The 25,540-nt window shown below is 65.0% G+C and overlaps 10 protein-coding genes across 10 annotated transcripts in view; 5 read left to right on the top strand and 5 right to left on the bottom strand.

Annotated features, from left to right (window-relative positions):
• EMIHUDRAFT_229876 (hypothetical protein) overlaps window positions 1–967 on the top strand; it is a gene marked incomplete at both ends in the record, with an annotated part of 2,197 nt that extends 1,230 nt beyond the window's left edge. Inside the window, 2 exons of the mRNA XM_005785694.1 lie at window positions 742–839; window positions 910–967. Coding sequence (XP_005785751.1) covers window positions 742–839; window positions 910–967 — 156 coding nt within the window. The remainder of the gene's footprint in view (window positions 1–741; window positions 840–909) is intronic.
• A 605-nt stretch (window positions 968–1,572) lies between these two features.
• Window positions 1,573–1,908, top strand: EMIHUDRAFT_229875 (hypothetical protein; the record flags this gene model as incomplete). The annotated part of the gene is made up of 2 exons (XM_005785693.1): window positions 1,573–1,697; window positions 1,803–1,908. The coding sequence occupies 2 exons, from the start codon at window positions 1,573–1,575 to the stop codon at window positions 1,906–1,908; spliced, it is 231 nt and encodes a 76-aa protein (XP_005785750.1).
• On the bottom strand, window positions 1,901–3,191 carry EMIHUDRAFT_423670 (hypothetical protein). Its single transcript, XM_005785692.1, has 2 exons — window positions 2,867–3,191; window positions 1,901–2,793 (listed from the first exon to the last, which is right to left on the bottom strand). The coding sequence occupies exons 1-2, from the start codon at window positions 3,158–3,160 to the stop codon at window positions 2,140–2,142; spliced, it is 948 nt and encodes a 315-aa protein (XP_005785749.1). The 5' UTR covers window positions 3,161–3,191; the 3' UTR covers window positions 1,901–2,139.
• A 2,416-nt stretch (window positions 3,192–5,607) lies between these two features.
• EMIHUDRAFT_71775 (adenylate kinase) lies at window positions 5,608–6,384 on the bottom strand (the record flags this gene model as incomplete). The annotated part of the gene is made up of 1 exon (XM_005785691.1): window positions 5,608–6,384. A coding segment is annotated over one exon (777 nt), but the record flags the coding sequence as incomplete, so codon positions are not given.
• Window positions 6,385–7,789: 1,405 nt separating this feature from the next.
• On the bottom strand, window positions 7,790–9,109 carry EMIHUDRAFT_229870 (hypothetical protein; the record flags this gene model as incomplete). Its single annotated transcript, XM_005785690.1, has 2 exons — window positions 7,790–8,725; window positions 9,017–9,109. 2 exons carry the CDS (start codon window positions 9,107–9,109, stop codon window positions 7,790–7,792), a joined length of 1,029 nt encoding a protein of 342 aa, XP_005785747.1.
• Window positions 9,110–10,791: 1,682 nt separating this feature from the next.
• EMIHUDRAFT_111890 (hypothetical protein) lies at window positions 10,792–12,039 on the top strand (the record flags this gene model as incomplete). The annotated part of the gene is made up of 1 exon (XM_005785689.1): window positions 10,792–12,039. One exon carries the CDS (start codon window positions 10,792–10,794, stop codon window positions 12,037–12,039), a length of 1,248 nt encoding a protein of 415 aa, XP_005785746.1.
• Window positions 12,040–12,708: 669 nt separating this feature from the next.
• Window positions 12,709–13,862, bottom strand: EMIHUDRAFT_229868 (hypothetical protein; the record flags this gene model as incomplete). Its single annotated transcript, XM_005785688.1, has 2 exons — window positions 12,709–13,218; window positions 13,413–13,862. 2 exons carry the CDS (start codon window positions 13,860–13,862, stop codon window positions 12,709–12,711), a joined length of 960 nt encoding a protein of 319 aa, XP_005785745.1.
• Window positions 13,863–14,460: 598 nt separating this feature from the next.
• Window positions 14,461–17,710, top strand: EMIHUDRAFT_467828 (hypothetical protein). The gene is made up of 6 exons (XM_005785687.1): window positions 14,461–14,713; window positions 14,909–15,475; window positions 15,609–16,502; window positions 16,605–16,691; window positions 16,898–17,039; window positions 17,129–17,710. Exons 1-6 carry the CDS (start codon window positions 14,501–14,503, stop codon window positions 17,482–17,484), a joined length of 2,259 nt encoding a protein of 752 aa, XP_005785744.1. The 5' UTR covers window positions 14,461–14,500; the 3' UTR covers window positions 17,485–17,710.
• Window positions 17,711–17,880: 170 nt separating this feature from the next.
• Window positions 17,881–18,770, bottom strand: EMIHUDRAFT_229866 (hypothetical protein; the record flags this gene model as incomplete). The annotated part of the gene is made up of 2 exons (XM_005785686.1): window positions 17,881–18,073; window positions 18,328–18,770. The coding sequence occupies 2 exons, from the start codon at window positions 18,768–18,770 to the stop codon at window positions 17,881–17,883; spliced, it is 636 nt and encodes a 211-aa protein (XP_005785743.1).
• A 4,268-nt stretch (window positions 18,771–23,038) lies between these two features.
• EMIHUDRAFT_111887 (3-oxoacyl-synthase 2) lies at window positions 23,039–25,386 on the top strand (the record flags this gene model as incomplete). Its single annotated transcript, XM_005785685.1, has 5 exons — window positions 23,039–23,476; window positions 23,701–23,778; window positions 23,871–24,020; window positions 24,550–24,642; window positions 24,961–25,386. The coding sequence occupies 5 exons, from the start codon at window positions 23,039–23,041 to the stop codon at window positions 25,384–25,386; spliced, it is 1,185 nt and encodes a 394-aa protein (XP_005785742.1).
• Window positions 25,387–25,540: the final 154 nt, after the last annotated feature.

Here is a 25,540-nt window from a genome sequence, read left to right as displayed (position 1 = left end):
GCAGGAGCTCGGGCCGGACGTTGCGGAGCAGGATCGCACACTCTCTCAACCTCTTAACACCCACCCTTCCCTTTACCCCCCCCCCCCCTCCGCCTGCAGTTCAAAGATATGCTGGCGCGGCACGGGCGTGACACGCCGGGCTTGATCGCCCACGTGCTGCAGCTCTTCCACGGCCACCACGAGCTCGTCGTCGGGTTCAACACCTTCCTCCCGGCGACGTGGCATCAGGCGGCCGCGCAGCAGTATCAGGCGCAGTTGCAGCGGCAGCAGCAGCAGCAGCAGCAGCAGCAGCAGCAGCAGCAGCAGCAGCAGCAGCGGCAGCAGCAGCGGCAGCAGCAGCAGCAGCAGCAGCAGCGGCAGCAGCAGCAGCAGCAGCAGCAGCAGCAGCCGCAGCAGGCAGCCGCAGCAGCAGCAGCAGCCGCAGCGGTGCAGCAGCAGCAGCAGTTGCAGCAGCAGCAGTTGCGGCAGCAGCAGTTGCGGCAGCAGCAGCAGCGGCAGCAGCAGCGGCAGCAGCAGCAGCAGCAGCAGCAGCGGCAGCAGCAGCAGCAGCAGCAGCAGCAGCAGCCGCAGCAGGCAGCCGCAGCAGCAGCAGCAGCCGCAGCGGTGCAGCAGCAGCAGCAGTTGCAGCAGCAGCAGCAGTTGCAGCAGCAGCAGCAGTTGCAGCCGTCCCAGCCGGCGCCGCCCGCCGCCGCTGATGGAGAGGTGCCGACTGCGTCTGTTCACACGTATTGCTTTCAATAGGCCCTGCAGGTGGTGGTGCCCGCGGGCGTCGTTCCCGGCATGGCGTTTGCGGTGAATCTGCCGGGCGGGGGTGCGATGCAGGTGATTTGCCCGCCAGGGTGCGCGCCGGGGAGCACGCTCCGCATTGTGCAAGCGCAGGGCCGGGGAGGCTGAGCTCCTCGCGAGCAGAGACGTGAACGCTACGCCGCACAATCGCGTCGGAGGCGGTTTTGGCCGCGCTGCGTGAGGGAGAGAGGGCCAGGGAGGGAGAGGGGAAAAGCAGTGAGTACGGTCTGCCTGCTGGAGAGGGGAGCATAGTCTCCTCGCAGTCGTACTCTGTCGTATACTGTCGTAGATGCGAGGTTAGGAGACGATAGAGCCGTCCACTGACTCACAGGAATGGGCGTTTGTTGGGGCCTGTATGAGCTCGTGTGTATAGGGCTGCCTCCTGGTGGGACCAGGACAGACTCGTGTCCCCACCTTCGCAAGAATCTGATATCTGTCTATCTGCGGACAGCCAGCGCAAGAGAACTGCGACCCGGGTCGGTCTCATACTAGCTAGCACCCCACCTTGCGAGCCGATCTTCCCATGGGCATGGCTAACAAGGCTGTTACGGGGTGGCACACGGCTGCTCGGGTCGCTCCTCAACGCAAACTAACTCCCTCGAAGCAGAACGACGTTCTGTTCGTGTGTGTGTGTAAGGCGGCGCGGCACTGTAGGAGCGGCGGATTTTGCAAAAGCGAGGGGGGGGGGGGGGGGGCAGCTCGCCAGCCGAGTGGCTGAGCCCTCGTTGCTTGTACAGCGCCCGACGGACACAACACCGCAGGAGGCCAACGACTTCCACGGACACAATGCCGGCTACAGGGCTGGGCGAGGGCAAACTCTCCCCGGTGCCTTGGAACGAAAATATCGACTATCTCGCGCAGCCTGGCGGGTTCATCGACTCGTGGAATGGAAGCTTCATCACCTCAAACACGTGAGTGCAACCGTCTATGCTCGTTCATCGCCTCCTGCCCACCTGCTCCTCTCCCGTCACGCACCACTCTCCAGCCCCCCCCCCCTCCTCGCCGCTCGCTCGTAGACTCGACGCCGCGACGGGCGAGCATCTCGGCTCCAGCCACAAGCTGCTCGTCGGCCGAACCTCGTGCGTGCGCGTGCTCGCCTTTGGCTTCCTTTACTCCGAATAGGCACGTGGGAAGAAAATATAATGCACATGCGTTGTCTCACTGATTCTCTCCACACACTCTGTCAGTACCACTGGTCGTCGTCCGCTCTACGCACGTACGCAGCACGCACGCACCGCGCCCAGAGCCCAGCGCACCCGCGCCGCCGTCCACCACTATCTATACACATACTCTTGAGGACGGGGAGGCGCGCGCAACCCCAGCCCCGCCACTGGCCGCCCGCAGAAATGGCGATCACGCCCCAGGCGCTGCCTGGTTCCACGTCCTGGCCCCGCCGAGCCGAGGCTTCTCCGCCACGCCGATGTACTCCTTGCCGCCGTCGGCTGCGAGCCGGTACTTGCGGTTCGTCCCCGTCTCGATCCACAGCTCTTCCCCCGTTTTATAGTCAATCGTCGGCCGGTCGCGGTCGCCGCGGTCGAGCCCTCCGTACTTGGTGGGCGCGTCGCCGCCGCCGCTAGCGCCGCCGATCCGAGCGGCAGCCATCTCCTTGGCGACCGCGTCCTCCACCGCCAGTTCAAAGGCCGGCGCCGCGCGCCCGGCTTCGCGCTTCTTCGCCTCCTTGATGTGAGCGGCGCAAAAAGGCTTGCCGCTGATGGGCGCGATGGCGTATCCGCCCTTTAGCGAGCAGCCGCACTCGGCACAGGTGAAGCACGCGGCGTGGTACTTCTTCCCCTCGACCACCAGGCACGGCCCGTCAATCGGGCGCTGGCAGCCGGCGCAGCGGGTCCCAAAGGCCTCGAGGTGGCACTGCGGGTGGTACGCCTTGCCTTCGTGCGGGATGAACGAGTCAGCCGAGATGGCTCGCTCGCACCCAGCGCACTTGAAGCACCCGACGTGCCACAGCTTGCCGAGCGCGCCAAACGCCTCGCGCCCGTCGCCTCCACCCACCTGTGCATGCAGCGATATGGCGTGACGATACCCCGTGGGCGAAGCGGAGCGTCGGGCGAGGCGTGTGGCACACCCTCTGACCACATCCGGCGCAGACATCGCTGTCGCCGCCGTGGATCGGCGTGTCGCGTTCGCGAGCCTCGTTCGCCTCGCCCTTTAGCAGCGCGAGCAGCGATTTATTCGCTGGGTCGCCGAGGTGCAGCCAGTCCGCGCCTTCCTTCATGGTGGAGTTCCACACAAAGGCCTCGGCGTCAATTTGTCCGGTGGCAAAGAGGTCACGCATCGTGGAGAGGGTGGCGGGACCGAACGAGTCGGGTCCGTTGCTGTAATGCCACTCGGAGGCGAAAAGCTCGGACTGGGAGGGCATCGAAGGCAGCAGCGACTCGGCTTGGGGCGTGTGCGCGGCGGCTTGATGGGTCCCTCAATTGCGGGTAAATTTCGCGGCCCTCAGCGGAGCTGGGACCGCCGCAAGCGGCGTGGCGTGGAGCGGTTGAGCATCCCTCCGGGGGCCCCTCTGCGCCGGGGAGGCGTTGTTGGAGGCTAGGACGCAAGCGTCGCCCTTTTCAAACTCGGGCCCACTCCGTCCGCTAAAATTTAATAAATAAAAACGGACACCTCTCTACTGTGAGATGGGTAAAAAGGAACAGGCCCCCGCCCTTGCGATCTTTGTGCAGGGTTCTTTGTGGGTGTGGTCGGCGACTAGCCGGGGTCGTCGCTACGCACCGACCCGCCCGAATTTGGAGGGCCTAAAAGTTTAAGGATAAGGTGTTGCTGCGCAAAAAAGCGGCATGTGTCCGAAGAAAAGATTGGTTTTTGCCGAGAGCGCCATCGTTGTTAACAATAGCGCTGCGAGCCTGTCGTGTCCCTTGTCAGGAGCAGGAGAGCCCCACCTGTCCCCCTGATCGTCCTTCCAAAATCCTGCTCGTGCAGGTGGGGACCCTGTCCTCCTGCCCCATCCCTCGTCTGGCTTTGTCTGTTTTCTTTCTTTCTTTCTGTTAACACAATACAAAAAGGAAAGAAAGAAAACACACAAATCAAAACAAGGGACGGGGGGAGGACAGTGTCCCTACCTGCACGAGCAGGGTTTGGAAGGACGGAGCACTTGCACGGGGATTGATTTTTTTTCGAATACCGACCAGGCGGGCGGCGGCGCGTTTGGCGAGACCGGCAACGAGAGGCGGTTGTAGTCAAGGCCGCCTAACACAGCGGTAGCATGAAGCGCGGCAACATTGACCAGCGCTGGAGTGTGCCGGGCGGGCTGAGCGGGCTCGGCGGCACGGGCGCGAAGCTGTCTCGCCGCGACCTCTTCTCCTGCCGGCGGCTCGCGGTAGAGTGCATCGTCTTTGGCGCCCTCGTGCTGTGGTTCGGCCTGCTGTGCTTCTTTATCGCGGAGCGGTATGACCGCTGCGCGGCCAACTCCGCCGCCACCCCCGCGAGCGGCACGTTTGTCAACATTCGAGCGTGGGTGGGTCAGCTGTATTGGCAGGAGGCGGAGCAGCCGCAGGCGGGGATTGGGATCGAGGTGGGCGTGTCGCACGCGAAGCCGAGCGATGCGACGTGGCACATCGAGCCGCAGGACGACAGCGGCTGGTTCTGCCTGCGCCACGTGCCCACCCTCCGCCTGCTCGAGGCGGTGCCTCTCTCTGCCTCTGCTGGAGGAAAGCCTCGCCGGGGCCACTGCGGCTGCTCACGCCGCCGTTGCCCTGTGGTCAACACACCCTTCTGCCTTGGCCAGGCGCCTCGCTGCGGCTGGTGCGGTACGGGTGCGACGACGCGGCGCAGCGCTTCCGATACCAGGGCAAGTCACTGTACAGCCAGGCGGCGGCCTCGTACATCAACATGCGCGAACTGAGGCTGCTGCGTGCGCACGGGGACCCGCCGGGCGGCGACTTGGCTCCGCTGCGGCGCGAGACGCGCGCGACGCGGGTGCCGCTCGAGGAGTCTACCTCGAGCCTACTACGCTCCTAATCGACTCCGAATGAATGACTACTTAGGTGCTGCTCGAGGAGTCGAGCTCGCAGCTGCTCCACGCCTCGCTCGAGAAGCGGCTGCTCGCGCTGCTGCCTCGCCTCGAGCGCGGGGCCGCCCCGGTTCTGGCGGAGCACGAGGGCGCGGGAGGAGCCGCGGTGGGCGGAGACGCGGCGGGAGGTGCGCGGGGGAGGGGCTAGGGGGAGGGGGAGGGGTGGGAGGAGAGCAGAGATGGAAGTGAGCAGAGGAGGAGGAGGAGGTGGAGGAGGAGGTGAGGAGGAGATAGGCGCTCACACACGCGCGGGGACACACTCCACCGACCCGCGCAGCCGGAGCCCTTTCTTCCTCTCACCCCCTCCCCCCCTCCCCTCCTCCTCCTCAGCTGCGCACGGCGGCGCGGCCCCACAGAGCGGTGTACCGGCCGGCGGGCGCAAGCCCTGAGCGGGCTCGGGCCGTCCTCGACGGCGATGGGCTCTTCCGCGCTGCCGTGCGCAACGCTCCTCGCGGCGAGGCGAAAGGGAGGCGGAGGGGTGGCCGCTGCAGGTCCCGTCGCCCGCCCCCAGCCGCGGAGCCGGAGGCCGGTGTAAAGCCGTCGACGGATCAGTACTGCTGACGTATAAACTATAAATAAAAACCTCTGTCCTCTCCAGAGTCTCTAGCTGTGTGGTACAATCGTCACTTAGACCTTAGTCTCACAGAATCATGTTGATGATCGATTTTGATCAATTCGCACCACCATCTCTGAGACGCACTCTGACGCCGCCACGCCGGGCGCACCGCAAAACCGGATGCGCGCACACGCGCGCTCACAGGCAGAGCGTGAGAGTCGATCCCATACGTCTGGTGCTATCGCACGCCGCGAAGCGCCTCGCTTCCATCCCCGACGTTGACCGCTCCGGTGGCTAGCATTGCGCGCGCCAGGTTCGGCAGCGTCTCTGGGATGCCCGCCGTAATCTCGAAGTCGACGACGCGCAACGGCGGCCCTCCGCCTCTGCCGCCTCTGCCGTCGCCGCCGCCTAGTGCTGCCGCCTCGAGTTCCCTGTAGTGCTCCTCGACTGGCGAGCACGTCTTATGGTACTCGCGCAGCCGGTTGCTGATGGTTGCGGCCGTGTCGTCAGCGCGGCGCTCCATCCTCACGCAGCCGCACTCCTCGCACCGGCCGCGAGGAGGCAGCAGCGGCCGCAGCGACACCGTCGGCAGCCCGCGCGCGCAGTCGGCCAAGAGGTGGACGGTGGCGGAGTTGTACCCGCGGCCGCAGTTGCTGCAGGCGCACCGGCCGAGCAGCTTGGCGACGAGGGCGTCCTCGCGCATCGCGAGGTTCACGACTAGGCCCACATCAGCCACCTCGTCCAGCCTGCGCGCCTGATCGACAGTGCGCGGGTAGCCGTCGAGCACTGCACCCGCCTCCGCAACGTCCGGCGCCGCCAGCCGCGCACCGACCATACGGAAGGCCGTGTCATCAGGGAGGAGATAACCGGCCGCGATTGTGGCCTCGAACTGCACACCCAAGGGCGTTCGCGCCGCAATCTCGCGTCGGATCAGTTCGCCGGCGACGACGTGCGGCGCTTGTAGCAGCTTCGCGACGCGCTTCGCGTACGTGCCCTTGTGTGTTCCCTTGGCACCGTGGAGTGCTGGGGGGGGCGACAGGGAGGATGTGGCCCTGAGTTATGTGTACGCCGACTCAGGGTGTGTGGCAGCCAGCTGGCTGAGTGTCTTGTGAGCTTGTTTGTGTCTGTGTGTCGCTCGTGCGTGTCGTCATCATCTGTCTAGCGTCCACCCATACCGCGTTGGTGTCCAGTCCGAGCCTGGCTGTTCTTCACCTTACTACCTACCTACCTACTGGGCAAGCATGACGGGGTAGGTGTTAACGGTTTGAGGCAACTGACACCAAAAGCATGTTGGTATAGTCCGAGACTGGATCCCATATAAGGGTTGCCAACTGCACTCCAAGTGCTCCAAGTGCAACAGCACCGTCCGTCTCGCTCGGCAGCGAGGCAGGCAGGCCAGGCCCACGATGGCGACCGACGGCAGCGACGTAGGTGAGACGGCGGCGAGGGTGGCGACGGGCACGATGAAGGTGGCTTGACGAAATGGATGCCGCCATCGCGCAACATGACATCCATCATCCTCGGATGTCGTCGTCCAGCCGGCGCTGCGCAATAAATAAATAAAACGGACACCTCTACTGTGAGATGGGTGAAAAGGAACAGGTCCCTGCCCGTGCGATCTTTGTGCAGGGTTCTTTGTGGGTGTGGTCGGCGACTAGCCGGGGTCGTCCTCCCGACCGAGGGGGGACTAGCACTAGCCGTCTTCCACATGGTCCCTCGGGTCCCTGCTGCTCTTAATCTCTTCGTACATCCTCCTGCTGATCTCCGCAACGTCCTGCTCCCTCCCTCGTCTCGCCCTGCGCGTCCGCTCCGCCTCCCCGTCGTCTGCCCTGCGTCGTCTGGCGACGGATCCTCCATCCATAGTCGGTTGAGGTCGCCGCCCTCCTCGTGCCTCTTCCCAACATTCCCTCGGCGGTCGATGCCGTCTGGTCCGGCTCCCCAGGACTGCGCTCTAGTTTCTGTTTCGTCCGACCACCGGTGTCCGTTAAATCGTCTTCTTTCTCCTTTTCTCCGGCGGCTGCGCAGGTGCGTGCCCATCGCCGCTTTTGGTCGCCCAATTCATGTTTTGGGATGCCGTTTGCTTTGGAATCACTCTACACTCACACCCGCACGAGCCACGACGACGATCGACGTCGAGGACGAGGTAGCTGGAGTAGGCGGCGCGCAGCCGCAGGCGCAGCGCCGCCCTCGCAGGCTGTTTTTGAATTTGCAACCCACTGTAGATCTCTCGTGGAAGCAACTCGGGGCGCTCCTGGGCCGCTCTTCTGCGGCCTCCTTCTCCGAGGAGGCATATGTACGTGCTCTTGCTGCTGTCCTTAGCAGACTTGGGCAAGTGCAGAGGGCCCCAACAACAAAACTCCATCGCCTCTAATATTCCCGGAACTTTAGGATTTCAATATCAAGCCGGGCAGCGGCTTGTGTTAGTCTCGCCGCGTCCAGTAGGACAGATTGCCCGACGCGACCCAGTCAGAGAGGACGCGCCACTGCGCGTGCCAGTCGTGGTAGCCCGCCTTCCCGCCAAAGTAGCGGCTCTGGTTGCGCGAGCACTCCCAGTAGTGGGCGCACGTCGCCGCGGTGCCGGCGTCCGAGTCGTTTCCGAAGCCGAAGAGCGTCACGTGGTCGCACGCCGCCGCCGCCAGAGCGACGCCGAGCAGCCCCGTGCTCGCCATCCGGCCTCGCCGGCCACCGTGCGCCCACTGCTGCTCCGCGGTCCGCAGCGAGAAGACGGGGTTCACAAGCAGCCAGCTGCCCGTGCCACGCGGGTGGCGGGGCCGGTCAGAGCCTTTGGCGGCCACCGCACCCTTTGGCGGCCAGCGCACGCCCGAGAGGAGACACTTACCGAGCCAGCGGTCAAAGGGGCAGTACAAGAGGTGGGTCGCGCCACGAGAGTCGTTGACGCGCCGTGCGCCCGCCCGTGACTGGCCGTTGAAGAGGCGGAAGGTGGTGCGCGTGCCGACATCGCCCGCCCAGCGCTCGCCCGCCGGCGCGAGGTTGAAGCGGTACACGACCTCGTGCGAATCGATGGCGGCGCCCGCCCCGCTGCCGACGAGAGTGCCGCCCGAGCCAACCACCGCGCACCGACTTGCCGCGCCGCCGCGGGCACGACCGCCGCCACCGACCACCACCGGTGAGTCATAGGCGTACCGCGCCGCGAGTCTCCGGCACGCCTCTGACCGAGCAGCTGCTGCAGCGGCTGTCCTGCTGTGTCTCGAGTGAGATGCGTTCGGCACGCCGCCGGTGCCGCGAGTGGCAGCCTCAGAGGGAAGGCCGAGGCCGTGCAAGATGCCTTCGAGCGTACTCAAGTCGGCGAGCAGGCCAAACGGAGGACGCTGTGCGCAAAGCGCCTCCAGTGCCTCCTCGTGTAGAAGTGGAGGTGCGCTCAGCTTGAGCGCGTCGCGCCGCGCTGCTGCGCCGCTGCTGCGGCCGCTGCCGACGCCGCTACCGCTGACATTGCCCCGCCCTCCTTGCTCCGCGCGCGGCCACAGGTGGCGGCCCATCGCCGGAGGGGGGCAGGACCCGGGCTCGCCGCTGGCCTCGCCTCTCCTCCCCTTCGCGCCACGCTAAGTCGTACCCGGGTAGGCTGTCTACGAGTACCCGGGTATCAGTCGCGTCGCTTCCTCACTCGCCCGATCCCCTTCGATCCGCACCCGCACTGCCCGGATATCAAAGGCCGAGTTGTGTTCGGACAGCGGGCCCGCCGACGCCACTCGCCTCTTCACACAGCAGGCGTATGCCATCATCGCCTGCCCCTCCGACTGTGTCGGTCCCGGTGCGATGTCGTTGACGAGGTAATTAATGTAGTCCTCCCCCCCCCCACCGGAACACCTGCCTGCCCAAGGAGGTCTGTCGAGCCACCAGTCGTCTAGCCAGGCCCCGTACTTCCCGTGCCTGCACTGGCCTGAGCTTCGCACGACACTCGGCAAAAATTCCTTTTCGAATCCTTCTAAGATGCCGTTCTTTTTCTTAGTGCGCGCCAGTCCCGTGCCCAGTGTTGTATGTATGTATGTAGAAAGATGAACAACAGTCAGGCTCGGACTGGACACCAACGCGGTATGGGTGGACGCGGGACAGATGATGACGACACGCACGAGCAACACACAGACACAAACAAGCTCACAAGACACACAGCCAGCTGGCTGCCACACACCCTGAGTTGGCGTACACATAACTCAAGGCCGCTCCCCCCCCCTGTCGCCTCCCCCAGCCAAGGTGCCGAAGGAACAAACAAGGGCACAACAACACAACAGACGACAGGGGCGAACGCGTGAGGCTAGAGCAGGCTTGCTCGTCCTCTAGCAATCTCCGCCGACCGCGAGGCCGGACTAGACCGTGTGTGGGGTCGTGTGAGGTGTCTCTGGTCACTCTCCTCAGAGGCTAGCCGCCAGCCGCTAGCCCTATCTCGCACTCACTGGTGGTGATAATTCTATGGGTGAGCTTATGCGAGTAGAGGCGCGTGAGCCGATTCTAGTCGCATGCCATTGGCATATAACTTGGCTTGGCGTGCGACCTCAGCGCGCCCGCCGTCAGCTCGACGGGGCGCGCATGTCAGCTTGAGGTTTGCCGGTAGAGCGATCCCGGTCTTGTCGAACGCGAGCCCCGCGCCACGGTTAATGGTTGCCAGCCGTGCCTTCGCGAGAGTGGCTCTCGAGCCGCGTCCCGTCGGCACAACCCTCGAGTGCGTGTCGCTTTGGTTGGCGACACCCACTCGTCGAGGGCAGTCCGGCCGACGGGAGCCTGTCGCGCGCCGGCGACGAATGCGGCGTGTGTCGGTGTGTACGCAGCGACGATGGCACGACCACCGCCCTGCTTCCTGACCGGGCAAGGAGGGGCCTACTCCCGTTCCGCGAGGAACAGGAGGTCTCCCCCCCTCCCCCGGCCTGAGCAGCGACGGGTGGACGGCAGCCCCTTCGAGGTTGGCAGGCGAGCCAGTTCAGTCTCAGCCACACGCCCCCCGCGCCTGTACTCCACCAAGTCAAGGTGAAAAGATCTTATCAGCCAGGCGGGCAGGGCAGGCGGGCAGGCGGGCGGGGTCAGGGAAGACTATTCCAAGACTCGCGAGAGATGCCACACTCCCCTCGCGCGAGGCAGTTCGCAGAGCACCTCCTACCCACGCGAGGTTAGCACCCACCCCTCGCAAACTAGGGGGCGGCCCCTCACACGACTGCCCAGTGGGCCCAGGGATGGCGGTGGCGAGTCACTCCGGAGCAGAATAGAGGTGCGCACGAGGCAGGTGTGTTGTGCGAGGGAGTTTCGTTGTAAAATTCTTTTTCTTGAGTTGCTTGTTTAAATTTTTTTCTTAGTGTACCTGTGTTAGTGCCAGTGCGCGCTGTCGTCCGACGCGATGAAATTCTTTTTCTTCGATCCGATCTTATTCAGCTCGGCAGCACGCCATCCCCTCTGGATCCTCCTCTGCTTCACGACCATGTCGGCCATCCTGCGTCTGGCTAAGACTTACCCGTTCCGCTTTGGTCTGGGCTACAGCCTGATGAAGACGTCGGGCTGTGATCTGATGGTGCAGAAGGTTGTCGAAAAGCGCGAGATCATCGACTGGAAGCGAAACATAGCCTTTGGCGCGTTTGGGTTCTTCTACCTCGGCGGAGTGCAGTATATGATATACGTGCCGCTCTTTAGCCGCATCTTTCCCAATGCGGCGGCATTCGCGGGCAAGTCGGTCGCGGACAAGCTCAGAGACCCTCGCGGCATCCGAGACCTCTTCGCACAGGTGTTTCTCGACCAGGGAGTGCACCATCCTCTGATGTACTTCCCCGTCTTCTACATGATCAAGGACTTTGTCACGTCGGACTCGCCCAACCCGGTGTGTGCCGTCAACCAGTACATCGGCAACATGAACGAGGACCTCGTCGCGCTGTGGAAGGTGTGGATCCCATCGACGCTGCTCAACTTCGCCTTCATGCCAATGTGGGCGCGCATCCCGTGGGTCGCGTCGACCTCGCTCATCTGGACGTGCATCCTCTCGGCCATGCGCGGCTCGAGCGAGGTCCCGGCCGAGGAGGGCGTCTTCGGTCACGTCGACGCGCAGACGCTCGGCTTGATGACCACGAGCGCCATCGCGCCCGCGCCTCGCCTCTCGCCCGACAAGTCGCACCTGCTCGTCACCGCCATGGGGCCTGATCGGCCGGGGGTCATCGCAGCGATCGCGCGCGAGCTGTACGGCCTGGACGCGTCGATCTCACACTCGAAGATGATGTGCCTCGGCGCCGAGTTTTGCATCGTGATGCACGTCGAGTGCTCCGAGGCACAGCTGAAAGCCGTTCGTGCGGCGCTGGGCGGCGCCTCCCTCGCCGGAAAGGGTGTCGAGGTGCTCCTTCGCGACCTCCAACCGCATTCGGACTCGAGCAAAGTGGTCCCGGCAGTGACGGGGCGTGTCTCGCTCACCGGCATCGATCGGCCTGGCCTGCTCTACCGCCTCTCCGACACACTCTCCGCCGCGGGCCTCAACATCGACCACCTGCAGACCGAGCAGCTGCGCACCAAGCGCGGCGCGCCACCCCTCTTCAACACTCAGTGCCACTTCTGTGGGGATAAGCGGCCCGACGTGCCGTCACTTCGTGCTGGGCTGCAGAAGCTCGAGGCGGAGCTCGGCGTCAAGTGCACCTTGGAGGTGGCCGAGGGCCCGAGGCGGCACCTCACGTCTACCATCTCGCATTGAGCGGCTGTACACTCTCAGCCTGCGCGCTGCTTGGGACTTTTCATCTTTTTGAGGGAACTGCTGTACACTTGGACCGTCGTTGGGTGGCGTGTATGTGGGTGTATATGTTGTGTCTCTGAACACTGACAAGGGGGTGCAGTTACCAGTTTTGACTAGTTGCAAAAAGTCGGTGGTGCAAAACCCGCCTAAAACTGCGAAAAATGCTGTCGCGGCCAGCTCGGCACTATCTACTCAAAAAAAAGTGACGTAGAGCACCCACTTTTTAAGCGTTCGCCGCATACACAAGGTGAAGGTCCGCCTGCGTGCGGCGCCAGCTTCTCAGGGCCATCACCCGAAAAACGACGGAGGAGATGCATCCTAGCTGTCGCCACCGAAGGCGACTCGACGTCGCTGAGATCGGAGATCAAGCTCTGACAGGTCACACGTCGCTCCTTTAGCGAGCGCGCGGGCTCGCGATCGCGAGTTCGCTTTAAAACAAACGATGGGGGAGGTGTGGAGTAGTATGCATAGTGGGCGGGTGGGGGGGCCTCGCGATAGCTAGCGCGCGGGCTTGCGATAGCTAGTCCGCTTAAAAACACAAATCAGGGTGTTGTAGGTGGGGCGGGAACAAAAAAATCCAAACAGGAGAATGTTTTTTGATGACTTTCCCAACGGTCTCGTTGGGGACCCTCATAGCAACGATGGGTAAAAGTAAATCACGACAACGGCAACACCCAGGAGCATGAATCCGTTGTCCGTAGCCCGTGGTGCAAACGTTTCGGCAATCGTTGCAACCAAAGCACTGAAGCCATGCACCATCATCATGTTCCGCTCGAACTTTTGACTGGGAAACTCTGAGCTGTGAACAGTCGTGTACGAAAAGCATGCGCAAAAAGATGCAATGTAGCAAGAGACAACTCCTTCTACAGTCTTGCGGTTGATGTCACCGAAACCGTAGACTTCGAACTCAAAGCGCCCGAAGAAACTGCCAATGATTTCAGCCATCGTATCCCCCCAAATTAAGGGCTGCCAACAGTATCCCATGAAAAAGGGCGTGGGCATGATGTTCGAATGAAAAATCAAGAGGCCAACAGCTGGGTAGAATCCGAAGACTACAAACTGAACAAGCATCAGGTTGAGGCGGCCCAACCGGCCATCGCGGATACGTGAGGCGCGAAATAACACTCCTGCTACGATTCCCTCGGCATGGATGACAAGAGCATCCCGAGGACCTTGAGGAGACCATATATTGCCAATGCGGCGACTCGTTGGCTCTGCGTCGGAATCCAGAGAGGCACAAAGAGTGACCACTTGACGATGCCATCTACAACATGACCACTCCGACGATTAATCGCATCTGCGATCTTTATTCGCCTTTCCCCGTACTTCTCCACGTAGAATGAGGCCGTGGCCGCTGTCCAACCCTCTCGGGAACTGTGAATGTTAGCAATTTCCTCTGGGGTGAAGCCCAAGAATCGGTAAAGCGAATGCATGCAGATGGCAAGTATAACGAGCACGCAGAGGTCTATGCCAAAAAATAGGATGAGGCCGTAATATGCTCCCCTCCAGTCCGCCTCGTTGTGAAATATGTGATGGGCGCTCGTGAAACTCCACAACAGGGTGCAGACCGCGACCGTCCAAATCGCACCGCAAGTCCAGATGTTTGAGACAACAGTTAGATGTTCATGGTGGGCCACCTGGCCAAAGCCGGCGACCTCAAAGTTGTCGTAGCTTGTGCGGATATCGCTGAGCGTGAGAGGGACCGGATCGGCAGCAGCATGGGCGGCAGCGGCCGGAGAGGCCGGAGAGCCATCCGACGGAGGCCGGTCAGTACCAGTGTCCATCAGAAGCAAACGCGGCTCTGAGCCGAGTCTGAGGCTGGGGTTGCGGTTGGTCCCAAAATCAGCCAAATCGGCAAAACCCCGAGGATTCCTGGAAATATCCGGATCTTTTGCTCGATTTTTGCAAGACTTTGCACCAGACCAGCTCTTAGCCACATGACACTCACACACCCCACCGCACTGCACCCCGCACCCGCGCGCCCCCCCGCCTCGCCTAGGTTGGAAGGAGATGGGAAGCTGACAGCCCGAGGGAAGCATCTGTTTTCCTTTTCAGCAAACACGGGGAACCTCCCTCTCCGTCAGAGTTCGCTCCCACTGAGGTCTCCGCTTTTTATTTCGCAGAGGCCCCTTATTGTATAAGGGAGAGCAAGACTCATCATTTAGAGAATGTGGGAGGACCGAGCCCGGGACCGCGTGAGCGCTGCATTCCTGCATTCGCACACACGCGCGCTTAGAGTTGTGCGCGCTACGGTGGAACTCGTGTTTAATTCAACAAGGCTGGCCCCTACCCCTCTCGGACGGTGGGCTTGCAGGTAGGGGGTTTGGGTAATAAGGTGCATCGGGGTCGGCGGGGGCTTGTTTTCCTTTTCAGCAGCGCGCACTGGCCGCGGCCAGTGAACAAGCCACAAGCTGGCTCCAATATGGCGCCGTTTGAGCTGCTCTCCGGCTTCCCGAAGAGCACCAGCGGCGAGGTTGTCGCGATGGAGTGGAGCCCGACGATGGACCTCATCGCCATCGCCACCTCGGACTCGCAGGTCGCGGTCGTGCGGACCGGTTGGCAGCGGCTCTTTGCCATCCCCGCGGCGCAGCCAATCCACTGCCTCGCGTGGCGGCCCGACGGGCAGGAGCTGATGGTGGGCCACGCGGACGGCTCCGTCGCGCTGTACAATATCGAGGACGGCGAGCTGCTCTGCACGTCCAACACGCACCACTGCGCCCTCCGCCTCGTCTCCTGGGGGCTGAGCCCTTCGGAGCCCGGCCGCGCGCTCGACTCGCCCTACGCGTGCAGCCTCTCGGACCTCTTCCCGCCGCTGCCAAGCCTGCCCAAGGGCAGCGGCGCGCAGCTCGCGCTCGACTCGGCGCCGCTGCCCCTCGACGCGCCGCTGCACAGGCTGCTCTTCGAGCCGGGCCGCTCGCTCGAGTTCGACCTCTCGGTGACTGCGGACGACTCGGCGCGCGTGCAGCTGCGCGTTCACGGCAGGTTCTCACTCGGCTTCCTCCCGCTCGCCGACTTTCCCGCGCTCGACTTTGGGGACGAGCCGCCGGCGCTGCTCCGCGCGTCGCTCGCACCCTCGCTGCACGCGCTCACTCTGGTCGTCGCGACGCGCGGTTCCGCCCGCGTCTCCCTGCCCGACGGCACGCGGCAGCAGCACGAGGCGGGCACGCTGCTGCTCGGCTTTCGGACCGGCCAGCTCTCTCGGGCGCGGCAAGAGATCGAGGCGCTCGCTCTCTCCTTCCTTCGCTGTGAAGCCCTCACCCAGCGCGCGTCGGCGGCGCTCGAGATGGCGCGGCAGGCGTGGGCCGAGGCGGCTGGCCCCTTCCACGCAAAGCTGGCGAGGCTGCGGGAGGAGGTGCGGACCGAGTCGGACCTCAACCCTTCCGATGGGCCGGCGACAGTGCCGCAGGAACGGGTCACCCCTTCCCCCCCCACACACCCCTGGAGTGACCACCGCCGTCGGTTGAGCAGGAGTGGCATACATTCGAGTCCTCTCGAGTCACCTCGGGTCACCGTCGCTCCTCCTTGAGCAGGAGCTGCTCGCACTGCTCGCGTACGGCGCCCCGTCGGCGCGCGTCCGCGACGTGCTGGCGCACGAGCTCCGCGAGGCCGAGCTGACGCGTGCGCTGAAGGCGGCCAACGCCGCCGCCGGCGCCATCGCGCAGCTCGTGCTGACGCAGGTCGCGCCCGCGCTCGAGCTGGTGGTACACCTGGTCGGCAACCTGAGAGGGCTATCGCGCTGGCCTCACCACTTTGCGGGCACCCTCGGCCTGCAGCCCAAGAAGGTGTCTGCCCTTCTCGAGGCGGCGGAGGCGTTGCGCGCCGCCGCCGAGCTCCTCCTCGTGTGCGCGCGCCGCACCGACTCGGGGCTGGTCGCGCTGCTCGGCTGGCTGATCCACGCGGTGCGGCGGCTGAGGGACGAGGCGCCGCCGTCGGCAGACGACGTGCCTCTGCCGGACGCCATCACCGTCGGCGAGTACCTGGGGCGCTGCTCCGGCGACGAGCTGCTCGACGAGGTGGGCGACCTCTTCTCCACGGAGGAGGGCCTCGCGGCTGCCGCCGAGGCGCTGCCCACCGACCCGCTCGACGAGCACTGCACCCTCGGCCCGATCCGCCGGCTGCCGGCCCTCGAGGAAGAGCTGGCCGCCGCCCTCTCCGACTGCTTCAACCCGGTGGCGCAGCACGTGTCCGCAGGCTTCCAGCTGCACTCGTGCACGCCGCTGCACGCCGACGGCAGCGCTGAGTCGAGCACCGACGCCGACGGGCTGCACATAGACCTCCGCCACCCGGAGCCCTCCCCTCCGCCGCCAGAGCCGGCGGAGCCCGCGATGCCTGGCCCTCCTCCCGCCGCCTGCCTCACCAAGCCCGCGCAGCTGCTCATCTCGGCCGCCCTCGGCGCGCTGGCCGAGGAGGGCGGCGTGCAGCTCGTGCTGTTGCGCGCGCGCTGGTCGCTACAGGACAGTGGCCCTCCCTCGCGGGAGGCGTGCTTCCTGGACCTTTCCTAGACCGTTCCTGGAACCTTCCTGCAGGACAAGGGCCCGCCCTCGTGGGAGGCGTGCGCGGCGCGCACGCCGCACGCGCACCTCTGCCGCGCGCACTTTTACCGCGACGGCAAGGTGGCCCTCTGTAGACGCACTCCCCCAACCAGCGAAGCTGACGCCCGCTCAGCCAGCGAAGCCCCGCTTGCGGCTCGGCTAGGCAGCCGCGCGCACAACCATACTGGCCCGCCGCCTCCTCCCAGCTCCGCCTCACCTCTGCCGCCCCCTCAACCAGTCCGCCTCACTTCTGCTACCCCCCCCCCCCTCCGCCCGCCCGCCTTTAGATTGCGCTGCTGCACGCTTCGGACGCCGCCGCTGGCTCGCGCCTGACGGTGGTGCAGCACGAGGAGCTGCCCTTCATGCCCATCGCGAGCTTGCCCGGCGGCAGCGGCGCGCCGCCGCCGCTGCTTGGGCTCGTGCTCACGTGTGCGCGCGGCGGCAGCATCGCCGGGGCGCCTCTGTCTCGCCCGAGCCCGGGCAACTCCGGACGACCCCCGTGGCCTCTCCCTCTCTAGGCAGCCTCCCCGTGGTCGAGCTGGACTGCGAGCGCTCACGCCACTTTGCCGGCGCCGTCGCCGACCGGCTCGCCCTCGCGGAGCGGCGAGACGGCCGATGGGGGATGTGTTCGCTCGTGCTGACGCAGAAGCGGCGCATCTACTTCCTCGATTTGGAGGCGGACGAGGAGGACGAGGAGGACGAGGAGGCAATCGGCGACGAGGAGAGCGTCGGGGAGCGCGGAAGCGACGAGTCGTCCAACTACGAGCCCGTGCGTTCGAGCGCGGCGGGCTTGTCGCCGAGCGCAGGGATTGAGGCACTCCCGGGGCCAACCTCGGCGTCCGAGGACGAGGATATGGACATGGAGGAGGACTGAGAGCCGTCGCACGGGCCTCCCTCGAGAAGCCTCCTGCTCCGCACATCCCGACATCCATTCCTCGATTGCGTACAATGTACTCGTGAGCTGCGAGCTCTTAGGCCTTCGCGCTGGGTCCGTGCTCGTCCAGTCGTGGAGGCACATTTTACGGGAAAGTCACCGGATTTGCTCACGTGATTGTCTGATGACTGTCTGGCCATCCCCGATCCCGATTTTTTTCACACTTATCACTTTCGTATGTTCAGTGAATTCACAGTTTGAGCTCTCATATTGCACATGCGACATGGGACTTTTACCCGCCACACAGTCCGCAGCACACTGGCACGACAAAAACACGTGGTCGCACACACGGTACAACTTCACTGCCGTGCACTCACAGGCCGCGGGTGTTAGCTGTTAGGATGACAGGAGAGAGTCATTTGCCTGCAGCACAAAGGCGCAACACAGGTGGCCCGGCGTTCGGATTCGGCTTCGAAGGTAAAAGCCGTGCCTGCTGAACTTGTCAATCCAGAAGGGTGTGTGCTTGACGGTCTCGTGCAGTTGGATGTGTCTCCCGATCTCCTCCTCCAACGCCTTGAGGGACGGCTTCCTATAGATAAATGGAACAGGGTTGAGACCTTGGTGCCCCCCCGGGCAGAGGAGGGGGAGTCTTCAAAGACTAGGGCCGGCTTCCTGCCCTCCTTCCGCACCGAGATCTTCAGCACCATCAGCCTCCGCGTGACTCGGCTCATCTCCGCGACGGCGAGGTCGACCTATTGGTTGGAATTAGCGAGCAATTTGATTGCCTTGGCGGTCTCAGGTGCGGGTGATCACGGTCAGTCTCTTATTGATCCCCGCGCCAACTCTGGAGGCACATGCTCGAGCACGTCGCTGCTCATCGTCACGTCAAAGGCGCGGCTGGGCCACGGCAAGTCGGCGACGCTCCCCTGCAGGAAGCAGGAGGCAGGCCGTCCCGGCAGCGGAGGCACGCATCGCTCCAATGCATCCTGCCGCGCCTTGCGGGCAATCGAGACGGCGACGCCGCTGAGGTCGACTCCGGATGCATGCAGGCCCATCTCCCACAGCTTCGACACCGCGAAACCGTGAGAGCACCCGACGTCGAGCGCAGTCCGCAGTGGCTCTGAGGAGCCTGACTGGTTGAGGACCAGCTGGCCGACTGCGGGAAGCAGCAGCCTCGACTGTGAGTAGTTGAGCGACTGCACTTGGTAGCCTCGCGAGTAGAGCGCGTCGTAGACCTGCGTGCGGTCGTACCGCGTGTCGTGCGCGAGCGCAGCACCCCTGTGCATATTCGAGTAGAGCGCAACACGCTGACTTTGGAGATTTTTTTGAGCTTAGCCTTCGGTGTTATGAAACAACGCAAGGCGGACATGGCATATCGCTCTCGGGCCCACAGACATCCCGCACACTCGCCGCACACCCGCCGCCCCCGCGCGCGCCCCACCCCGGCCGGGAGAAAGGGGAGTGACAGTTTGGGATGGCAACAGCCCGAGTATGGATGTGAGGTGACTAACTGCACTCCAAGTGCTCCAAGTTTACAAGAAAACTCCCTCGCACGACACAGTATCAAAATTCGTTTCACGCAAACAAACGAGTTGAACGGACAGACGTTCGTTCGTCGCCGCCAGCACAACCCAAAACACAATGCCCGACGAGGGCTGCAGCGGCTTCTTTCTGACCGAGCCCGCTGGGAACCCTGAGCCATCTATTCCGGGCGAGTACGCCATAGATGGATGCGGTGATAACGTGGACGAGATGGACGCCCACTGCCTCGCCGCCGCGGTGGAGGAACTCGAGCTGCATGAGGAGGTGCGGGTGCGTCAACATCAGCAGGGCGACCGAGAGGGACTGCGCGCGGCGATCGAGGGCCAGAAAGACGCTGCAGAGAAGGGGCGGAGGGCGCTCGAGGAGTGGCTCGCGTCGGTGTCCGAGAGTGGTATTGCGCTGGGTGGGGGTGAGTACAGCGCCATGTTGGCGCAGGCGGAGTCCGAGATGAGGGCGCAGCGCGACGCGTTGTTCGCGTGCGACTCCAACGGAGGCATCGGTGCTGTGCGCCGAATCTTGCAGCGGGCTGAGGAGAGCGGCGACCAGCCACTCTGCGAGGCGGTTCACGAGGTGGAGCGGTTGGACTTGGAGCTGGACCTCGTGATTGAGAGAGGACATGGCGGCGAAGCGAAGGGCGGGAGCGCGACTGCCCTCGACGCCCAAGACAGAGGCCCGCCCACGCCTCTACCCCAGCTGCTGTCGGATCAGATTGAGGCACGCGTACAGTCGCTGCTTGCGAGACCAGTCGAGTCAGAGGGAGGCATGTTTGCCGGCGCCGAGACGGCGGAACGGTTGCGGCACATTGGCGCTGCCCTGAGCCGGATGCAGCAGTCAGGACAGCTGGAGAAACGGCTGGTTTCGCCTGACGGAGGGGTTGGTGCCCATGCGCTGCGCACTGACCCCATAACTGAGGTCGACATCAGGGTGGCGGCTGTGCGGGACGCCTCAGCCGTGCAAGAGGGGCTCCTCCGAATCCACGCCCTCGCCCCCGACGCGCCACCCTCTGACGAGGAGGCCGAGCGGCTGCGGCGGCTCCTCGCGCATGTCCATGGCTTGGCGGCTTGCCAGAAGTCGTAGTGAGTGTGTCGAGATCTCTTCACTACACGAAAAGACGTGATACGTGCACGTGAGCTGTGAGCTGGGAGCGTGTGAGAGTCCGCGCTCCGCCCGCCCATAGGCGCCTTTTGCACGTGCCGTCTTCGTTTTACGTGTAGAAATGAACGCGAACCGCTTCCACCCCTCTGCCGCCCCCTCTCAACCTCGCATGAAGCGCTGGAGCGCGCGGCGCCGGCACTTCACCTTTGCGCACAGGTCCGTGTCCTCCTCGCCGCCACGCGGGTTCCCGTACGAGGGCATGCGTCTGGCCCGGTCCCAGTTCGTGAGCAGGCGGAGCATCGCCATCTCAGCCCACGTGATTTGCTCCGTGCGAGCGATGTCGCCGCGGTTGGTCTTTCGCGCGAGGGTCCACGCCATTTCCGCCTCACGCCGGAGCTTGCGGCCCGTGTGCCTGAGCAGCCGCACGCCCATGATGGCCGGCGTGTTAAACTGCTGGTCGACGTTCTTCACGAGGCCCACGCGCTGCAGCCGACGCAGGAGCGCTTTTGCCCCCTCGAGTGAGGTGAGACGGTGTCCGTGTATGGGGACAGCTGCAGCAGCTCGACGCCGCTGCCGTTGAGCCGCCGCGACGCGTTGGCGTAGAGGCCGCACGCGTGATCGACTAGTGATGGGAAGGAGGGCAGAGGCACGAGGTCGTCCTCCATGGTCAGCTGCCAGGCTGCGCCCGTCTCAACCTGCCTTAGCAGCGCTCGCACATGGGAGAGGAAGCAGGCGAGCATGCCCCACTGACGCCCGCCCGACGACACGTTGTGAAACGACAGACCAGAGGCAAGCAGCGCCTCAATGACCTCGGTGTGGTTGTGCCCGTTGACAGCACGTATCGTCTGTATCGCGGGATAGGCGGCAAGTGCGGCGTCTAGGAGCGCCGACCGGTTGTCCTTGCCTGCAGCGACGCGCGTGCGGTTGTCCGTACCGACTGAGAGCGTGAGCATCACGAGGGAGACGTCTGATAAGTGACAAGGCAGTGCCGAGCCGCGCAGTGCCGAGCCATCCAGTGCCGAGCCCCTTCGGCCGGTGCGCCGGAGACTGGCGAGGCCCGGCGCACTATGGCTGCTGCGTCTGCGCGCTGGTCCGGCGGAGCAGGCACTCAGCAGAACCAGCATGGCGAGCTGAGCCGAGCGAGCGGGAGAGATTTCTGGCGAGCGCCCGCGGGAGAGCGAGCATCGGTTTTCTTTTTTCGAGATGCCCGTCGACACCGCGGTCGACACCGCGGGTGGTGGCGCCGTCGCCGCGGAGGACGGCGGCGGCGGCGAGAGCGGCGTGGCGGCGGCGAGCGACCACAGCGTCACCGCAGGCCCTCGGGCTGAGAAGCCCCGCTTCCAGAAGGACGAGCATGTCGTCTACGCGAGTGAACACCCAATCAACTTGTAAGCGCAATATCTCAAGAACGGCTGAGAGTTGTGCGAGTGAACGCCATGGCGCCACACACAAACGCATGTCGTGTGCGGCCATCCTGCATCCAGATCCATAGATAGTATAAACTAACCATAGAGCATAGTTACATTAGTGTTCACTCGTACAACTCTCAGGTCTCAGCCGTTCTCTTGAGATATCGCGATTTCCAATATTATGTGGCATGCGTGCGCACACCAGTGGTGCGCGCGTGTGCGCCGCACTGGGATAATCACGTCTAACTAAGGACCACGACGCACGAGAGCTGGGCCGTGGGCGACTGGGGTCCGGTCTGTCTCTGTGCGCTTTTCGGGCACTAGATCTGCCTACCCCTGAGCTTGAAGGCAGCGGGGGCGGCTTTGTGTGGGGCAGCTCGGGACCTATGTCCCCCCCATCGGCACGCGCTCGCCATTCCAACGGCCGCCAGGAGCACCAAGAGGACTCCTCATGGCTGCTTCCAAGTGGGCTTCGACCGGCCTCGGCTGGGGGGGCGGGTTGTCCCGGTTGCGGACGCCTTCTGCAGCCCCCTGGGATCGGGACAGCACCCCAAAACTGCCCCTCGGCGGCATACAGCACTGCCAGCCAGCCTCTTCCTCCTCCTAAGGGCTGTACTATAGGCCATATTGCGCCGCCTCCTACTGGCAGCCGGGCGGGCGCGCGCCGCGGGCGCCTCGGCGCGCGCACGGCTCGCAGAGTTCGAACGAGTACTGCCGCCCGGCCGCCTCAAGGCTGCCGGGCGGCAGTACTCGCCTCGCAAGGCGCGCACCGGCTGCTCTGGCTGCTGCGCCGGCGGCCGCTGCGCTGGCCGCTGCTGCGCCGGCTGGCGGGCGGCACGGCCGCCGGCGGCCGCTGCACCCGCGCCTTCCCTCGCGGGCGCCGTCGCGCCGCGCGCGCCCAACTCTGCTGGTACACGGCACGCGTCGTCACACAGCCGCGGAGAACAGGCGGTGCTGTGCGCGAAGCGCGCGCGATCTCGTACTTTTAAGGCTGGATCCGGCCATTCCAAGGGTATACCTTTGAGAATCCCCAGCGTCCCACCCTCCTAGTCACACTCTCAATATCTCGACTATCCAACATGAAGTGCTGCGATCGGGATTGCCCCCGTTTCTTTTTTCCTTTCTTTTTTTGGGTCCTGTGGGCACCCTAGCGACGCTCAGCACCTCGATGAGGTCACATGGACCACCAAGAACTGGCACGGGCTGCAGATGCAGCGCTTGTCTGTCGTTCTCCACACCGCCGTGGCGTGGCAGACGGTGAACGAGCTAGCGTGCGGGGACAGCGGCATTGTGCACGGTGCTAAGTGCATTGCCGTTCTTAACGGAGTCGCTTAGGCGGCTCCGGTGGTGTGCCGGTGATAGTACTAGCACGCGCCAGTTCGCACCTGTGTCGAGCCTGTCTGCTCTGCGAGACTTGCCTTGTTTAAATTCTTTCTTCTCGTGCGCCCCTCTTTGACAGTCGCTGCAGCGCAGCCGGACGCGGCAGCTTAAGAATTCTTTGTTCGGCCATGCTGCCATCCCGCCGCGTCGTAGTCACTGGCGTCGGCCTGGTCACGCCGCTTGGCGTCGGCGTCGAGCAGAGCTGGCGTCGGCTGCTCGCCGGCGAGACCGCGGTCCGGCGGCTGCCATCGCTCGACGGCCTTCCTGCGCAGATCGCGGCGCCAGTGCCGCGGGAGGGCGAGGGCGGCTTCTCGCTCGCTGGCTGTGGCCTCGCCGCGCCGGGCGACGAGACGTCGCTCTCCACCTTTGTGCAGTTTGCCCTCGCCGCCGCCGACGAGGCGCTCGTGCAGGCGCGCTGGTCGCCAGAGACCCGCGCCGAGCAGGAGCGGACGGGCGTCGCCATCGGCTCGGGCATCGGCGGGCTCTCCGACATCGTGGAGGCGTCCGACGCGCTGCGCGAGCGCGGCGCGCGCCGCGTCTCGCCCTTCTTCATCCCACGCATGCTCGTCAACATGGCCGCCGGCCAGGTCTCTCCGCCTGGCTGTATCTCGGCGGTATCTCCCACCACATCTCGGCCACATCTCGGCCACATCTCGCCTGCATCTCGCCGGCCAGGTCTCCATCCGCGCGGGCCTGCGCGGCCCGTCGGCAGCTCCGGCGATCCGCGTGCCCGCGACAGTGCGAGACATGTCCGTGCCATGTCCATGGCGCCCAGAGAGCTGCCGCATAGGCGACCGCGTGCGCGACGGGAGCGCATGCGCTCGCGGACGGGCTGGGCATGATCCGCTCGGGCGAGGCGGACGTGGTGGTGGCGGGCGGAGCGGAGGCGCACATCCGAGCCGCGTGGCGCCCCGACCCTCTTGTCTTCGGAGTCAACGCCGCTCTTCTGTTGCACACAAGGCGTGCATCGAGCCGCTGGCGGTCGCCGGCTTTGCGCGCGCGCGCGCCCTCGCCACGTCTTACAACGACGCCGCCGCCGCGCCCGGCGCGTCGCGCCCGTTTGACGCCGAGCGCGCGGGCTTCGTGATTGGGGAGGGGGCGGCGGTGATGGTGCTCGAGGAGGAGGGGCACGCGCGGCGGCGCGGTACTACTCTCACGCCCCCCTGCACACAGCGGCACTCTCTCCCCCTCTCTCCCCCACCAACTCCAGCTCTAGCACTCCCGCCACTGACCACTGCTCCCCTCTCTCGCCCCCGGTGCTGCTCCCCTCTCTCGCCCCCAGCCCCCCGTACCCCCTGCCCCTGACCGCCGCGCGCGTGCTCCCGGCTGACCGCAGGCGCCACGCCGCTCGCCGAGCTCAGAGCTGTCGGCCTCTCCTCTGACGCACACCACATCACCGCACCGGACCGGCTCCCCGGACCGGGCCTGGACCGGATCTCGACCCCTTCAGGCCCAACACGCCTCTCTCGGCTACCTCTCCCTGTCATCTCGCCGACCTCTCGACTACGACTCTTCTCGGCTCACTCTCGGCGCACGTCTCACCGTCTCGGCTCTACAACCTCCCGCTGCAGGCGCACCACATCACCGCTAATCAAGAGTGAATTGAGAGTGAATGAAGAGTGGATTGAGAGTGAATTAGGCGCACCACATCACCGCGCCGCCCGACGACGGCGACGGCGCGCGGCGAGCGATGGAGGCGGCGTTGCGGCTCGGCAACGTGGCGCCGGCCGAGGTGCGGCGGGTAGCTTGGATGCGGGGGTCCTGCCTTACATCCCAGCGAGCGACAAGACACACGCATCGGCTGCACCCGGCCGCACACTCCACGTGGTGCTCTCCCTCTCCCTCGAGGTGCTACCCATCCCCTACCCCCACGGTACCCGAACCCCTCCCCCTCCCCCCACGGTGCTCCACTGCATCCGAGCCGCCGCCGCACTGCAGTCGAGGTAGCCGCCCCCCACTCGCAGTGTCTCGACTCCACGCCGCAGCTGTGTGGTACGCGAACGGCACCACGCCCCCCCTCTCTCCCCACATCCATCTCCCCATGCCACAGCTTGGGTACATCAACGCACACGCGACATCGACGCCGACCGGAGACGCGGCCGAGGCGATCGCGATCGCCGCGATTGCCGCGCAGCGCGGCGGGCCCGGCTGCGGCCCCCTCCTTGTCTCGTCGACAAAGGGGGCAACCGGCCACTTGCTCGGAGCGGCGGGCGCGGCCGAGGCGGCCTTCACGGTGCTCGCGCTCACCGCGGGGCGCGTGCCGCCGACGGCAAACCTTGCCGCCCCCGAGCCGGCCTCGGCCGCCTTCGAGCACGTCCTGCCGCGCGAGACGGGCCCGGCGGGCCGCGCGCCGCTGCCCGAGCTGCGCGCGGCGCTGTGCAACTCGTTTGGCTTCGGCGGGATGAATGCGTCGGTCCTCCTCACGCGGCCGGGACTCGAGTGGGCCATGCCGAAGCGAGGGCATCTCGGCGGGTGACCGACGGGCGCCCTCAGGCGATCTCCGGTGGTGGGCGGGCCACCGGGGCACAGCTCGTCCCGCCCGTACGTTCTGACGCGGCACGGGTTCACGGCTGACGGGACGAGACGGCCGCGGCTGGGCGGCTGTGTCGACTGTGTTCTGCGCGCCGCGT

The sequence above is a fragment of the Emiliania huxleyi genome (assembly GCF_000372725.1).
Source record: "Emiliania huxleyi CCMP1516 chromosome Unknown EMIHUscaffold_159, whole genome shotgun sequence".
Lineage (NCBI taxonomy): Eukaryota > Haptophyta > Isochrysidales > Noelaerhabdaceae > Emiliania > Emiliania huxleyi.
Note: the sequence above shows the minus strand (reverse complement) of the source record. Positions and strands in the feature narration are given on the sequence as shown.

Excerpts from the sequence above, each read along its gene's own strand:
- EMIHUDRAFT_423670 (XM_005785692.1), bottom strand. The coding sequence starts at position 3,160 with ATGCCCTCCCAGTCCGAGCTTTTCGCCTCCGAGTGGCATTACAGCAAC. Across the intron at positions 2,794-2,866 it reads GCGCCGGATGTGGTCAGAGG|GTGGGTGGAGGCGACGGGCG; the intron begins GTGTGCCACACG and ends CTGCATGCACAG.
- EMIHUDRAFT_467828 (XM_005785687.1), top strand. The coding sequence starts at position 14,501 with ATGGCGCCGTTTGAGCTGCTCTCCGGCTTCCCGAAGAGCACCAGCGGC. Across the intron at positions 15,476-15,608 it reads CTTCCGATGGGCCGGCGACA|GAGCTGCTCGCACTGCTCGC; the intron begins GTGCCGCAGGAA and ends CTCCTTGAGCAG. Across the intron at positions 17,040-17,128 it reads GCTTGGGCTCGTGCTCACGT|GCAGCCTCCCCGTGGTCGAG; the intron begins GTGCGCGCGGCG and ends CTCCCTCTCTAG.